Below are 14,831 nucleotides of genomic sequence, written 5' to 3'. Positions count from 1 at the left end.
CATAGTTGTTTTCGATGCAGCTAGATCAGTGATGTCCGGGGTGGAGGGCGACGACTCAGTCCGCGTCTCGTCCAACCGGGGGGACTGGGACGAGGACGAGTCAGTCAGGGTCTCAATTTAATGTTGCTAGTTAGAATAATAGAATACACAAGGTGTAATTTCGAAATTTGGGTGCGTATTAGCAGTCACTCAATTAGCCCATGTCAGCATTTTTTTAGATTGGTCAATTATTCAAGCGGCCAGCAATCTAAACTTGTAACCTAGTAAGCATGGTCGAATTACCGACCAGGGTGGGGCTCATTGATCATTCATCAGTTATCATATTAAAAACTGCAATCATTTGCTTCCACCCTATGGCAAAATGTGTAGAATTGCAGGAATTTAATTTATAAAATAGCAATACTTCTCCCCGCCCCACTAGTTGTAATAGTCCTATTTCAGGGAGAGATTGAGACGCTTACTGACACTCACTAAACAGAAACTCCCAAAGTTACAGTAAGTTTAGCATGATATCAAATACTGTGTGTTTTGGCAGGTGCAAAAATTCAAATTCTTGAACGATCCACTTTTGGAAACAACCCCACAACCCACTTCTTTACCCCAGGAGGAAGGAGAAGGAACATCATCTCCCATGGACCTTGGCTATACACAGACAGCATCCATACCAACTCCTCTTCCTCATACAGACCCGGATGAATCGAAGTCTGTAACGGCACAGGGAGCAAACCCAGACTGTGGGGTGGACTCGCAAAGGCCCATGTCTGAGTCAGAGCCACCACCTCAGATACTATGGGAATCACACCCTGCACAGACGGTGTCTATTTCTCCACTTCCTAACATAGACCCTGAGGAATCAGAGTCAGTTCTGAAGCTGGAGACAGCCCCATGCCCTGAGGTGGACCCCGAAAACACAAACTCTGACTCAGTTCCATGTCAGACACAAGAGGAATTCGACTCGGCACAGAAACCATCAGAGCAGCGAGATCCAGTCCCAGGTTTGATCCTGCTGACTGATCTCTCCTTTCCAACTGTGTCAGAGACAGCACTGTGTCTAGGACCAGAACTAGACCCATATGACATGAGGGGCTCTGAGGATCCCATATCTGCTTCAGAACCACCTCAGATAGACGTGGAACCAGACCCTGAGTTGGCGTTTATGCCCAGGCCTACTCCTCATCTTGACATAGATTCCAGAGAGCTAGAGGCTACTCCGAAGCTGGGGCCAGACCCAAGCCCTGACACAGACTCAGAAAACCCAAGATTTACAACAGAGACACCGCCTGAGCTCCAAGGGGAGCCCGACCCAGCCGAGATACCTTCAGAGCAGCCGGCCACAGCATTGACCTCTATGTCTGAATCGGAGGTTGACCTGGCCTCTCCAGCTGTATCATGTTCAGCGTCATGTGTTGGACAACCAGACTTGTGCAATGGGATGCGATCTGAAAATCCCATGCCTGCCTCAGAGCCACTTCAGATAGAGATAGAAAAATGCCCTGATCTGGTCCAAATACAGGCTAATGATCCTCTACCTCACCTAGACTCCCAGGAATTTGAGCCGGTGCCACCTCATCAATCCGACCCAGCACAGACAGGCCTACTGCCAGAACAGCCAGCCCCAGTCTCACTGACTGTCAAGACTGAGCCCGGTCTCTCTTCTCTGGCTATATTGTATCCAGCAGCATACATCAGACAAGAACCAGGTGTAGAGACTCTGCAGTCTGACTCACAGGGGAGGGACAGAATCCTTGAAAGTTCCCACCTGCGATATCTCCAACCACAGTCTCAGTCTCTCCCATATTTTCCACCCATACAATCACCAACATATTCACCCATGCGGCCTCAGCAGTCTCCATCCATATCGAATGGCCCTTGTCCGATGATCTGTCACTCAATCCTTATCCCTAGCTGCCCTCCCCTGGATCTCCCAACAGACTTTCCTTCATATCACCCCCAGATGAACCACAACTGCCCTCAACCAGGCCCTAATCACCCCTCACTGACCCCCCAACCGAGGACTAATTTCCTCTCACTGGCCCCCCAGCTACGCCCGAACCACCTCCAACCACCACCGGACTTCCAGCTCGGCCCAGGCTTACCCGGTCATCTCCCTGGGATGGCTGGTTCCATCCCTGGTTCTATCCCCAGCCAGCCCCCACCTCCCCAGGCCTGGTGTCGCAGCGAGGGCTCCTCCTCCCGGGGGATGTTTGAGAACTACAGGTGGTGGCAGAACCTCCGAGACATAGCCAGCAAAATCTACCCCGACAGTGGACCTGACGCAGAGGCCCTGGCCTGCTTCTTCATGTGAGTTTTGAGGTTGCGTCTGAAATGGCACCCTTTTCCCTATGTAATGCACTATTTTTCATAGAGCAATGGACAAAAATGAGTGCACTCTATAGGGCACTTTCCATCCCCCTTTCCCTTAACTATTCTTGTTTAGCTAGTTTTTATGTAGACTCTTGCTCAGTGACTTGGTGCTGTGTATTGTTTTGGTAATATAGTCTTTATTACCACGTAATAACTGAATATAAATAGAAACCTTGTATCTTATTGACCTTTTATTTAAATGTTTGCACTGTCACTATGCAGACTCACAGGGCCCTACTCACTCACACACACAGTGTCACTCCAACACACACAAACACTCACACCATCATCTGCTTACTCCCACATAATATGCATTTATACCGACTCTACACACACTCTACACTGCTGCTACTCTGTTAATCTTATATCCTGTTGCCTAGTACCCTTACCCCTATACATATCTACCTCCATCTCTCCAGTATTCCTGCACATTGTAAATATGATATTGGAACTGACCCTGTATATAGTACCCTTACCCCTATACATATCTACCTCCATCTCTCCAGTATTCCTGCACATTGTAAATATGATATTGGAACTGACCCTGTATATAGTACCCTTACCCCTATACATATCTACCTCCATCTCTCCAGTATTCCTGCACATTGTAAATATGGTATTGGAACTGACCCTGTATATAGTACCCTTACCCCTATACATATCTACCTCCATCTCTCCAGTATTCCTGCACATTGTAAATATGGTATTGGAACTGACCCTGTATATAGTACCCTTACCCCTATACATATCTACCTCCATCTCTCCAGTATTCCTGCACATTGTAAATATGGTATTGGAACTGACCCTGTATATAGTACCCTTACCCCTATACATATCTACCTCCATCTCTCCAGTATTCCTGCACATTGTAAATATGGTATTGGAACTGACCCTGTATATAGTACCCTTACCCCTATACATATCTACCTCCATCTCTCCAGTATTCCTGCACATTGTAAATATGGTATTGGAACTGACCCTGTATATAGTACCCTTACCCCTATACATATCTACCTCCATCTCTCCAGTATTCCTGCACATTGTAAATATGGTATTGGAACTGACCCTGTATATAGTACCCTTACCCCTATACATATCTACCTCCATCTCTCCAGTATTCCTGCACATTGTAAATATGATATTGGAACTGACCCTGTATATAGTACCCTTACCCCTATACATATCTACCTCCATCTCTCCAGTATTCCTGCACATTGTAAATATGATATTGGAACTGACCCTGTATATAGTACCCTTACCCCTATACATATCTACCTCCATCTCTCCAGTATTCCTGCACATTGTAAATATGGTATTGGAACTGACCCTGTATATAGTATGCTTACTTGCTACTTGTGTTCTTCATATTTTTATATCTTGTGTTCTTGTTCTACCTTGTTATTAATAGTATTACACTGTTATTGATTACTGCATTGTAGGGTTTTGAGTTAGCAGGAAAGACATTTCACTGTACTTGTGCATGTGACATTAAAACTTGAAAACTAATAGTCTCTGAGTAGAGGACCTGCGAGTGAGAGTTGTAGAGGGTTTTGTTACAGTTTTGGCTACATAGTTATTGACCGTGCTACCCCTAACCCTGTGTGTGTGTGTGTGTGTGTGTGTGTGTGTGTGTCTCTCTTCAGTCCAGTGATTCGTTCCCTCTGTCTCCAGTACCCCTCGCTCCTCTTCATCCAGGGCATCAGTATAGCGGTGGGAGAATGGGGGAAGCTCTCTAACTACGACCGTATGGAGTACTATCACTTGGCCCAGAAGTGAGTCCACAGTGTGTGTGTGTGTGTGTGGTGCGTGTGTGCATGTCAGTCAGTCAGTGTGTCTGTGTGTGTCCTCACAAAACACAAGATGTCATTCAACTTTGGCACAGTTTTTAAGACACACAAACAACTTTTGAAAGAAGTGTTAACACTGACATACCATCCAATTTACTACCCTCACAGTTTGTACAGATTTGTAACTCCCATAGCCCTGCACCTAAAGAGCAATCTGGGATTGGTTCATCCATTTTTATACTGATATTGCCATTGATTCCATCCCCCAGATTGCTCCTTTAAATGTACTTTTCGTGTTAACGTCAACAGAATGTTCTCATAAAAGATGGAATGTTTGATTAGATTATCAAATAAGTGGGTAACTGCATCATTGTGGAATTACATTGAAGGCTACTAACAAAGATACCCTACTGAAGATATAAAGATATGAATCATGTGGAAAGAGTTTATTTATCCATTTAGATTCAATTTACATTAGTAGTTTCAAGTCTTAATGTCACGTGCACAAGTGCAGTGAAATACCTTTCTTGCGAGTTCTAAACCCAACAATGCAGTAATCAATATCAATGTAGTACTGAAAATAACACAAGGTAGAACAAAAACACGAGAAATAAAAAATAAGAACACGAGAAGTATTTAAGCTATACTGAACAAAAATCTAAACACAACATGTAACAATTTCAAAGATTTTACTGAGTTACAGTTCATATGAGGAAATCAGTTAATTTAAATAAATGCATCAGGCCCTAATCTATGGATTTCACATGACTGGACAGGGGCTCTGCCATGGGGGACCCTGGGAGGGATCAGGCCCACCCCCTGAGGAGCCAGGCCTAGCAAATCAAAATGAGTTTTTCCCCACAAAAGGGCTTTATTACAGACAGAAATACTCCTCGGTTTCATCAGCTGTCCGGGTGGCTGGTGTCAGACGTGTAATGATCATGCTGTTTAATCAGCCTCTTGATATGCTACACCTGTCAGGGGGATGGCTTATCTTGGGAAAGGAGAAATGCTCACCAACAGGGATATAACATTGTGTGCACAGAATCTGATAGATGCTTGCATTTATGTTTTTGTTCAGTATATATATATATATATATATATACAGGGTATGTTCCAGTACCATATTTACAATGTGCAGGGATACTGGAGTGATCTTGGGAAAGGAGAAATGCTCACCAACAGGGATATAACATTGTGTGCACAGAATCTGATAGAAATAAGCTTTTTGTGCGTATAGAACATTTCTGGGATCTTTTATTTTAGCTCATGAAACATGGGGCCAACACTTTCAATTTACATTTTTTAAATTTAACCTTTATTTAACTAGTCAAGTCAGTTAAGAACAAATTATTATTTACAATGATGGCCTTCTTCACGACTGTGCGCGTGTGCGTGTGGAACAGTTTAAGTCCTTTGTGATTTGGACACAGAGGAACTTGAAGCTCTCGACCCGCTCCACTGCAGCCCAGCCAATGTGGATGGGGGCGTGTTCTACACCCCCTGTTTCCTGTCGTCTGCGATCAGCTCCTCCCTCGATCAGCTCCTCTTTCTCTAGTATCTCTGAATGTAATTAGATTACAAACACTTGTCACATAGCTTGTCAAAACATGCTGTTTGTGGCCCTAAATGCCATGGCTGCATCCTAAATGGCATCCTATATCCTATAAAGTGGTAGTATGTACTATACACTTCTTTTGACCAGAGCCTTAATGGCCCAGTCAAAATTAGAGCACTATGCATGCGAAACAAGAGAATTGGACGACCTGGTAATTGATGCTCGGTTTCTGGTTGTTTCTCATAATATTTTACCAATATATTAGTGCACATACATTTTGATCACGTTAAAGTATGTTGGCGAATAGGGTGTCATTTGAGGTGTCTTGTGTGTGGGTGTGCGCATGCGTGTGTGTGTGTGTGCTTGATCAACTCTAGATTCGTGGAGCTTGAGGTGGAGGAGGTGACAGCTAAGGAAAGGTCAAAGGTCATACAAAGGTCACCGTCAGGTCAGAGTGGAGCCCAGGCTGAGTTGAAAGGTCAGGATTCCTGCATGCTAACTACCACTGAGAGGTCACAATAGGTCACCAGCAATTTCACAACATTTTCCAGATTGACTAACCTTCATGTCTTAAAGTAATGATGGACTGTCATTTTTCTTTGCTTATTTGATCTGTTCTTGCCATAATATGGACATGGTTTTTTACCAAATAGGGCTATCTTCTGATGGGCTGAAACGCATCAAGAAGGAAAAAAATTCCACAAATTAACTTTTAAGAAAGCACACCTGTTAATTGAAATACATTCCAGGTGACTACCTTATGAAGCTGGTTGAGAGAATGCCAAGAGTGTTCAAAGCTGTCATCAAGGCAAAGGGTGGCTCCTTTGAAGAATCTCAAATATAAAATATATTTAGATTTGTTTAACCCTTTTTTGTTTAGCATATGTGTTATTTCATAGTTTTGATGTCTTTACTATTATTCTACAATGTAGAACATAAAATAAAAAAAAACATTGAATGAGTAGGTGTTCTAAAACATTTAACCGGTAGTGTATAGTTAATTATATATATAGTTAAAGTGATTCACCAAAAAGTGAATTAATCATTTGTATCAACGAATGAAGCCACATGGTGTGGCAACTTTATGATGGTCTCTCTTTCTCTCCCTCTTTCTCTCTCTCTCCCCTCTCTCTCTCTAATTCTCTCCCTCTTTCTCCCCTCTCTCTCTCTAATTCTCTCCCCTCTCGGCAGGTTACACGGGGAAGAGCAGTGCCACCACGTCAGCCAAAGAGACAGAAACCAAATGCAACACAAGAGTTAACCAAGCCAAAGACAAAACTCAGAGGGCCGCTAAGAGTGGCAGTGGTCCTAGAGTGTCCCGTGGTCGCCGACTAGGGAAAGTGGACATCAAGGTATTGACAAAAGTTACTGGAAGCTACACTTGTAGGATATAGAGACTGTCCCAAAAGGACCCAGTCACTCTTGTCAGATGCTTTAGTTGCAGTTAAACTTTATTCATTTGGCATGGCCGTGTAGAATGTTAAACAAAGGCAAACAATTTGTCTTCTTTCCTCAAGGTCCTGGAGGAACGTGCCCTCGGGGAGTACACGGCAGCCATGGAGGCCCTCCTTATTGACCCCACCGGGGTCAGGGAGAGGTTAGAGGTCAGAAATCAAGAGGAAGAGGGGGATGAGAAGAAGAATGATGAGGAGGGAGGAGGAGATGGGGAAGGCTCGTTCACAGAGTACCTAAATGAGCTGTGCAGTCAGAAGGAGTTTGTCACTAAGGTAATGAACAGACAAAGGAATTGATGTGATGTCTATTTTTCTTACAATCATAAGCATTTCCTGGTGGATTCTGTCTTTTCAGTCTTATAAATCCTATAGTGTGATGATGGCGTTTTAAGGTAAGGAACAACAGTTGAGGAAAAATAAGAAACCTGCACACTGCTCTCGCTGGTATCCCTGCTATTTTTACATATCGGCCTCAAGGCCTTCGTCGGAGCTTTTGTTAGTGTTTGTAATTTGCAACCTTATGTAGACATTGCTCCACCCACATCCTATAGCTCCTCCCGCTAGCCTCTGGTGTAAACACAATAAAGTCAATAGACTTGTTTTCCAGTGTGGTCCTCCATCCATCGTGGATGATGTTATTGTTGCTTTTTCACACATGATAAGCTACTATTCAAACAACAGTTGAATTCTGTGTTTCCTGTAGGTTTCAGTGGTTGATATGTGGGGTTTTGATGCCACCACCCCTCTGTGTTTCCTGTAGGTTTCAGTGGTTGATATGTGGGGTTTTGATACCACCATCTCTCTGTGTTTCCTGTAGGTTTCAGTGGTTGATATGTGGGGTTTTGATGCCACCACCCCTCTGTGTTTCCTGTAGGTTTCAGTGGTTGATATGTGGGGTTTTGATACCACCATCTCTCTGTGTTTCCTGTAGGTTGCAGTGGTTGATATGTGGGGTTTTGATACCACCTCCCCTCTGTGTTTCCTGTAGGTTGCAGTGGTTGATATGTGGGGTTTTGATGCCACCACCCCTCTGTGTTTCCTGTAGGTTGCAGTGGTTGATATGTGGGGTTTTGATGCCACCACCCCTCTGTGTTTCCCTCGCAGGTCGGAGCAGTGCTGGATTTGCAGTACCTGTCTTCTCTCCTCACCTCAGACCCCGATACCATCGACCTCCGAGCACAGGAGGAGGCACAGGTGTTACAACGTGCTCTATCTCTCAATAAAAGTCAAACAAAGAAATGCTTTGATGTAGCCTATTTCATTGGTGTGTCTCCTGTCCCTTTCTCCTCACAGGTGGATCAGGAGATGCCAGATGTACCTGCCAGTGTTACTTGCAGTGACCCAGAGGACTACGCTACCCACACTGCATCTGAAGGCTGTACTGCACAACAACAGGCCCCGTCACTCACAGAACACAGAGAAGCTCTGAGCCCACCTATGACATCATATGAATTACAATTCGAGAGGCACTGCAGGTCTATGTCTACCAGTATTCATCGTAAGAGCCGTTCAACTTCAAACTACGATAACCACAATGCACCTGACCACGGGCCTCCATTGTTCATACAGACCCAGGATGGTTGTACTGTTAGTTACCTCATCCCTCCTACCCCTTCACCGTCTGGAACTTTCCAACTGGCAACCTCACAGGACGGCATGTTTCAGCTTCAAGGTCCCTGCCCTCCTCCTCAACCTGGGAACAACTACTCCCACAATGCACCATTCCCAATGCCCACACTACACCTCCGAGCCTTCCCTCTGCCACCTCTACCTGTTAGTCACAAAAATGACAACTACCATAACGCACCACCACCGCAAGGGTTTTTCGTCCTACCGGAAAACTATTCCACACTCCCTACCCCTATGGCAGGCCAGGATGCATTTCAGATGTGTCCTCCACAACGTTCCAGGCACTTTGTGTTCAGTGAGGACAGCCCTGAGGGTGGACCCTTCATGTTTATTCCTATGGGAGATTACGTCCCCCACAATGCACCACTTCCGATGATGATGAACTTCCCCTCCCCATTTCCTTTCTCTGAACATCAAATCCTGAGTTATACTCCTAGTAACCAGACTTCCCAACAGACACAGTATCATTATCCAAACAATACTATTGCTGTGACTGATGTCTACTATCCCCCAGGAGCTATGCCTGTAGAAAATGAAAACAATCAGAATCTTTATATAACAACTGGGCCTAATACAGCCTATGAAGCTATATTGTCACATGGTCATAGCTCGTCAATAGAACTACCCGCCGCCATCTTGCCTGTTGTTGGCAGCAGTGGTCAATATAGAACAGGACATTCAGCCTCAAACTTTGTGGTTCAGGAATCAAAAGACCCACTCTCAATCACTTCAGTCCTTGACCTCCAGGGCGGTCCTCTGCAAGGGGATCTTCTAGCCTCCGAGCCCACCACATCCTCAACCACGTCTGGGGTACTCAACAACCTGCACCGGATTAAGTCCGATCAACAGAACTACAACCAGTCAGGTCAACAAAACTACAACCCCCGGAACGAGGCAAACTTGTCAAACTTGTCTGTCCCCTTAAATACGAGTAAAGATGGGTCAACCTTCACGATCCTGCCTCTGGAAAGAGAGGAAGATGGAGTGATGGAGGGAATGAGTGAAGAAGAAGAGGACTCGGGCGACTCCACCGCGGGGAAAGTGGGAGATGTGCCGAAACAGGAGGATCTGGAAGAAAAGAAAGAAGAGGAGGGAGGGAGAGAAGAAGAAGAGGGAGGAAGAGAAGAAGGAGTAGTACTATCACCCATCCAGACATATCCTTTCCCCTCACCTCCTCCTGTCTCTAGTCTAGGCCCGCCTACTCCGATTGCATCCCCCGGCCCTTTCCCTCTGGCGGCTTATCACGGGGGCAGGAGGATGTTGACGGAAAACCCACCATTCTGCCCCCCTAACCTGAGACTCCTAGCCATGGCTGCACTCATCCACTCTGCCTCTTCAACGCCCCCGGAGGGCCAAGGAGACGACAACAAGGACGAGGGTCAACTGAACTGGAAGCCCCAGGATCCTCGCCCCTTTCAGCTGTCTCACCCTGCCCGGGACAGGGACAGGGTCACCCCCCCTTTAGGCCATGGGGATGGGGATACCCCCTGCACCGTACCCATCCAGTCCTTCATCATGGCTGTCTCCTGCTCCACCCCCAGAGGCGACCCCTTCCTGGATGCTCACCTGACAGGCTGGGTTAGGGACACCCTGAACCCGGCAGGTGAGGGAGATCCAGAGCCTCTACCTCTATGGGCTACTGCCTCTCTCTCAGACCCCATAGAGGAGCCTCAAATTGGGGAAGGGAGTCTGGAACACAGGCCTCAGCTGGAGGAAGGTCCTAGACTGGATGTGACTGGGAGAGGAATGGAGGTGGAGGCAGCTGACAATGGAGGTGAGGAGGAATGGAGGGTGATAGACACTTCGTCATTCGATGGGCCCAACACTGAAACATCTGATAGTTTCACTGCTAAAACGTTAGACTGTGTGAATAGTTCAGCTTCAGATGGCAACAAAGCTGAAGCTTCAGATATGCGTATCAGTTCTCAAGCTTCAGACATGCATATCAGTTCTCAAGTTTCAGACATGCGTATCAGTCCTCAAGCTTCAGACATGTGTATCAGTCCTCAAGCTTCAGACATGTGTATCAGTCCTCAAGCTTCAGACATGTGTATCAGTTTTCAAGCTTCAGACATGTGTATCAGTTTTCAAGCTTCAGACATGCATGTCAGTCCTCAAGCTTCAGACATGCGTGTCAGTTCTCAAGCTTCAGACATGCGTGTCAGTTCTCAAGCTTCAGACATGAGTATCAGTCATCAAGCTTCAGACATGCATGTCAGTCCTCAAGCTTCAGACATGCGTGTCAGTTCTCAAGCTTCAGACATGCGTGTCAGTTCTCAAGCTTCAGACATGTGTGTCAGTTCTCAAGCTTCAGACATGTGTGTCAGTCCTCAAGCTTCAGACATGCATGTCAGTCCTCAAGCTTCAGACATGCGTGTCAGTTCTCAAGCTTCAGGACTGGACCGTGCCAACGTTAAAGCATTAAATATAATTGATCTTAAGGTGACAAATGTGTCTGAAACAAATCCTCCAGACAATGTCAACACTCAGGCAACTAACAGTGCAATTGTTCAAGCAACAGACACAACCATCACTGAAGCACCTTGCGTTACTAACTCTGGAAGTTCAACCACTGTCAACGAAAAGCTAACAGACGTGATCACAGCCACCGAAGCCTCTGGTATCACTGAGTCATGTGGTTCAGCTGGTGGCAACAAACCGTCGCCAGACTCTCCTGCTATTGACTGTGTGAAAGAGTTCGCTGACCTCAGTACAGTTCCTATTATCACTCAGGTGGACTCAGACATAGAGAGCTCACCGCCATCCATAAGCAGCAGAGATCCTGGATCAACCCTACTGTCAGACTGTATGAGTGAGACAGTTGAAGAAGCCTATCCTAGAATGGAGGAAACATGGAACCAGCCTATAGAAGGGGTGAACTTGGATGAGTCTATGTCCGATAGTCAGGCTTCCATACCTGGGCTGCTCCACCCTCACTCTGCCTGGGATGAGTCCACTCCACTCCCCCTGTGTCTGGAGGCTACAGGGGTCAACAGCGACCAGCTCCAGTCATACATGCCCAGGGACAGCACAAGGGAGACGGCCAACATCTCTACCGCACACACCCTCCTCAACCTGGGGCAGGTTGAGGTGGAACACTCCCTCACCCCAGCGTCTCGTGGAAGTACAGAGGGGGAGACAGTTTTGGGTGGCACCGAGGGACAGATGGAGAGTGATGGAGAGAGAGAAGACGGGGTGGAGACAGGAGAGGAGGCGGAGATGGAGGTAAAAGAGATGAAGCAGCAGAAGAGAGAGACTGAGTCGGAGGTAGAGACCACCCAAACCGGTCAACGGGCAGATAGAGGGAATACAGAGAGGAGAGAAAGAGAAGAAGATGAAGAGAGAATGAAGGAGAGGAACGAGATCGTTGGAAGACTTGAAGAGCCGTCAAAGGCGAATCCAAGCAGAAACAGCAAGAGGTCAACTAGACATCAGAAACAGAGAGATAGTAGACGGAGGAACGACACCATGAAAACAGAAGAGGGGAAGAAAGAAATAGAAAATGAAAAGGAGGTAGTAAAGAAAACTGAGAAAATAGAAATGAGGGAAGTAGCAGTTAGAGAAGAAGAAGAGGGGGAAGTAATAGCAATCGAAAACAAGATGGAAGAGAAAACAGAGAAAAAGAAACAGAGACCGTCAAGGAAAGGACGAGAGAGACAAGCTGTGAATAGAGAACAGGCTGAAGAGAAAGAACAGAGGAGTGACAGAGCGGTGCAGACGGAGTTCAAGGCTGCTACTGCGCCTAATATTAACACTGATAAAGTGAAGGTGACACTGAAAGAGCCTCAACAGCGTCAAGGCCAGAAAACGGAGGCAGACAGAGAGACGTTGAAACAACGGGACGAGGCAAAGGATAAGACACAAAAGCCAAGTACCATGACAGGACCTATGATAAGAGCAAGGAGGAGTAGCAAAGCTGCAGAGAAGGGGAAAGAGGAGTCATCCAAAACGGCGAAGAAAGAGACAGAGAAAGAGGATGAGGCAAAAAGGACAGAAAAGCCCCGTTTTATCCCAAGTCCTATGATAACCACAAGAAGGAAGAGCAGAGCAGCAGAGAAGGAGAAGCCCAAACCAGGAAACACAATGAATAAAGTGACATCTGTAGAGATGGATGAAGAAGAGGGCGAGAGAAAAGAGAAAAGATCTGAAAGGCCCAGAACTCTAACTCCTGTGACAAGAAAGCAAAGAAAAGATGCAGAAGGGAAAAAAGAAGGGAAGCCAAACACAAAGAAAGAGACAGGTGGCGAGACAGAGAAACAAAGGGATGAGGTAGAGGAGAGGACTGAAAACCCCTGTCCCATGACTAGTACTGCGACAAACCGTATGATCACAACTAGAGGGAACTGGAGAGCTGAAGAGTGTAAGAAAGAACAGAATCCGCACACAGCTCAAAAAGAGGCCTTGGCTACTACCCCTAATATCTACACTGATAAAGAGAGGGAAGAGGGAGGGAGAGAAGAGAGGGAGGACGTACCAACCTCAGGGAAGGTGACGTGGAGAGAGCTCAGTCCTATGACAAGAAGGAAATGGGGAAAGAACGACGTGGAAAGGAAAGACAAGAAGGAGCCGAGCACAGCAAATATGGAGATAGATGGAGAGATGGGGAAAAAGGAGAGAGAGACGATTGAGAAGTCTAGTCTTAGACGTCCTGTGACTAGAGCAAGAAGGAAGGATGTAGAGGGAAAGAAAGAGGATAAAGCAAAACCAGCAGAGAAAGAGACAGGAAAACAAGGGAACGAGACAAAGGAGGGGAGGACTGAAAAGTCTTCTCCTATTCCAAGTCCCATGGCAAGAACGAGGCATGCTAAAGCCGTAATGGGCAGGAAGGAGCAGAAGGAAGAGTCCCCAAACACTGCAGAGGAGGAGACGGGGAAACAAGGGGACAAGGTGGAAGAGCAACTGACAGAAAATCTGAAAAGTAAAACTATCGAGGGGGAAGGGACTATCGAGAATGATGCATTCGTAACCAACAGGGGTCTAAACCGCAAAGGAATGAAAAGGAAGGCGGGAGAGAGTGGGGATATGGGAGGGAAGAAGGAGGAAAGACAAGTAGTGGTTCAATCTGAAGAAGGGAGCCATTTAGGATTCAAAAAGCTTCAAACTAAAAACAGGAGAGGACTAACAGAGGAATCCACCTCGTCCTCCAACGGAAAGATAGAGAAGGTAGAAACCGATGCTAAGATAACAGGAAACAGAGGGACAACAGAAAACAAAATAGAGCTAAAGACCATTCCAGCATCCAGAACCAAACACAGTGACGGGAAAAGGGAGATAGAAACAGTTCTGTCCCCTGTAACTGAACGGAGGACAGGAAAAACAGAGGGAGGAAAAAGAAATGGAGAGACCATTCATCCTCCCATCCCAGCCAAGCTCAGTAAAGTGGAGGAGGATGAACCAACACAGGCAGAAGGTCACACATCTGACGAGATGAGAGAGAAAGTGGAACCCAAGAGAAAGCAAGAGATGGACAGAGCGAGAGAGAGATGGAGCCAGAGAGTGGGTAAAAGACAGAGACTGAGTGAGAAGAGAGAGAAAGTGGAACCCGAGAGAAAGCCAGAGATGGACAGAGCGAGAGAGAGATGGAGCCAGAGAGTGGGTAAAAGACAGAGACTGAGTGAGAAGAGAGAGAAAGTGGAACCCGAGAGAAAGCCAGAGATGGACAGAGCGAGAAAGATGGAGCCAGAGAGTGGGTAAAAGACAGAGACTGGTGACCCGAGAGAAAGCCAGAGATGGACAGAGCGAGAGAGAGATGGAGCCAGAGAGTGGGTAAAAGACAGAGACTGAGTGAGAAGAGAGAGAAAGTGGAACCCGAGAGAAAGCCAGAGATGGACAGAGCGAGAGAGAGATGGAGCCAGAGAGTGGGTAAAAGACAGAGACTGAGTGAGAAGAGAGAGAAAGTGGAACCCGAGAGAAAGCCAGAGATGGACAGAGCGAGAGAGAGATGGAGCCAGAGAGTGGGTAAAAGACAGAGACTGAGTGAGAAGAGAGAGAAAGTGGAACCCGAGAGAAAGCCAGAGATGGACAGAGCGAGAGAGAGAT

At 46.4% G+C, this 14,831-nt stretch overlaps 2 protein-coding genes across 2 annotated transcripts; both read left to right on the top strand.

Moving 5' to 3' along the window:
• The first annotated feature begins 538 nt into the window (after window positions 1-538).
• Window positions 539-4,140, top strand: LOC121847574 (histone-lysine N-methyltransferase 2D-like). The gene is made up of 2 exons (XM_042329333.1): window positions 539-2,301; window positions 4,008-4,140. The coding sequence occupies exons 1-2, from the start codon at window positions 632-634 to the stop codon at window positions 4,138-4,140; spliced, it is 1,803 nt and encodes a 600-aa protein (XP_042185267.1). The 5' UTR covers window positions 539-631.
• A 1,916-nt stretch (window positions 4,141-6,056) lies between these two features.
• Window positions 6,057-14,486, top strand: LOC121847573 (protein split ends-like). Its single transcript, XM_042329332.1, has 5 exons — window positions 6,057-6,187; window positions 6,901-7,061; window positions 7,227-7,436; window positions 8,268-8,357; window positions 8,457-14,486. The coding sequence occupies exons 3-5, from the start codon at window positions 7,266-7,268 to the stop codon at window positions 14,484-14,486; spliced, it is 6,291 nt and encodes a 2,096-aa protein (XP_042185266.1). The 5' UTR covers window positions 6,057-6,187; window positions 6,901-7,061; window positions 7,227-7,265.
• Window positions 14,487-14,831: the final 345 nt, after the last annotated feature.

This window comes from Oncorhynchus tshawytscha, linkage group LG10, assembly GCF_018296145.1.
Source record: "Oncorhynchus tshawytscha isolate Ot180627B linkage group LG10, Otsh_v2.0, whole genome shotgun sequence".
Classification (NCBI taxonomy): Eukaryota; Metazoa; Chordata; class Actinopteri; order Salmoniformes; family Salmonidae; genus Oncorhynchus; species Oncorhynchus tshawytscha.
Note: the sequence above shows the minus strand (reverse complement) of the source record. Positions and strands in the feature narration are given on the sequence as shown.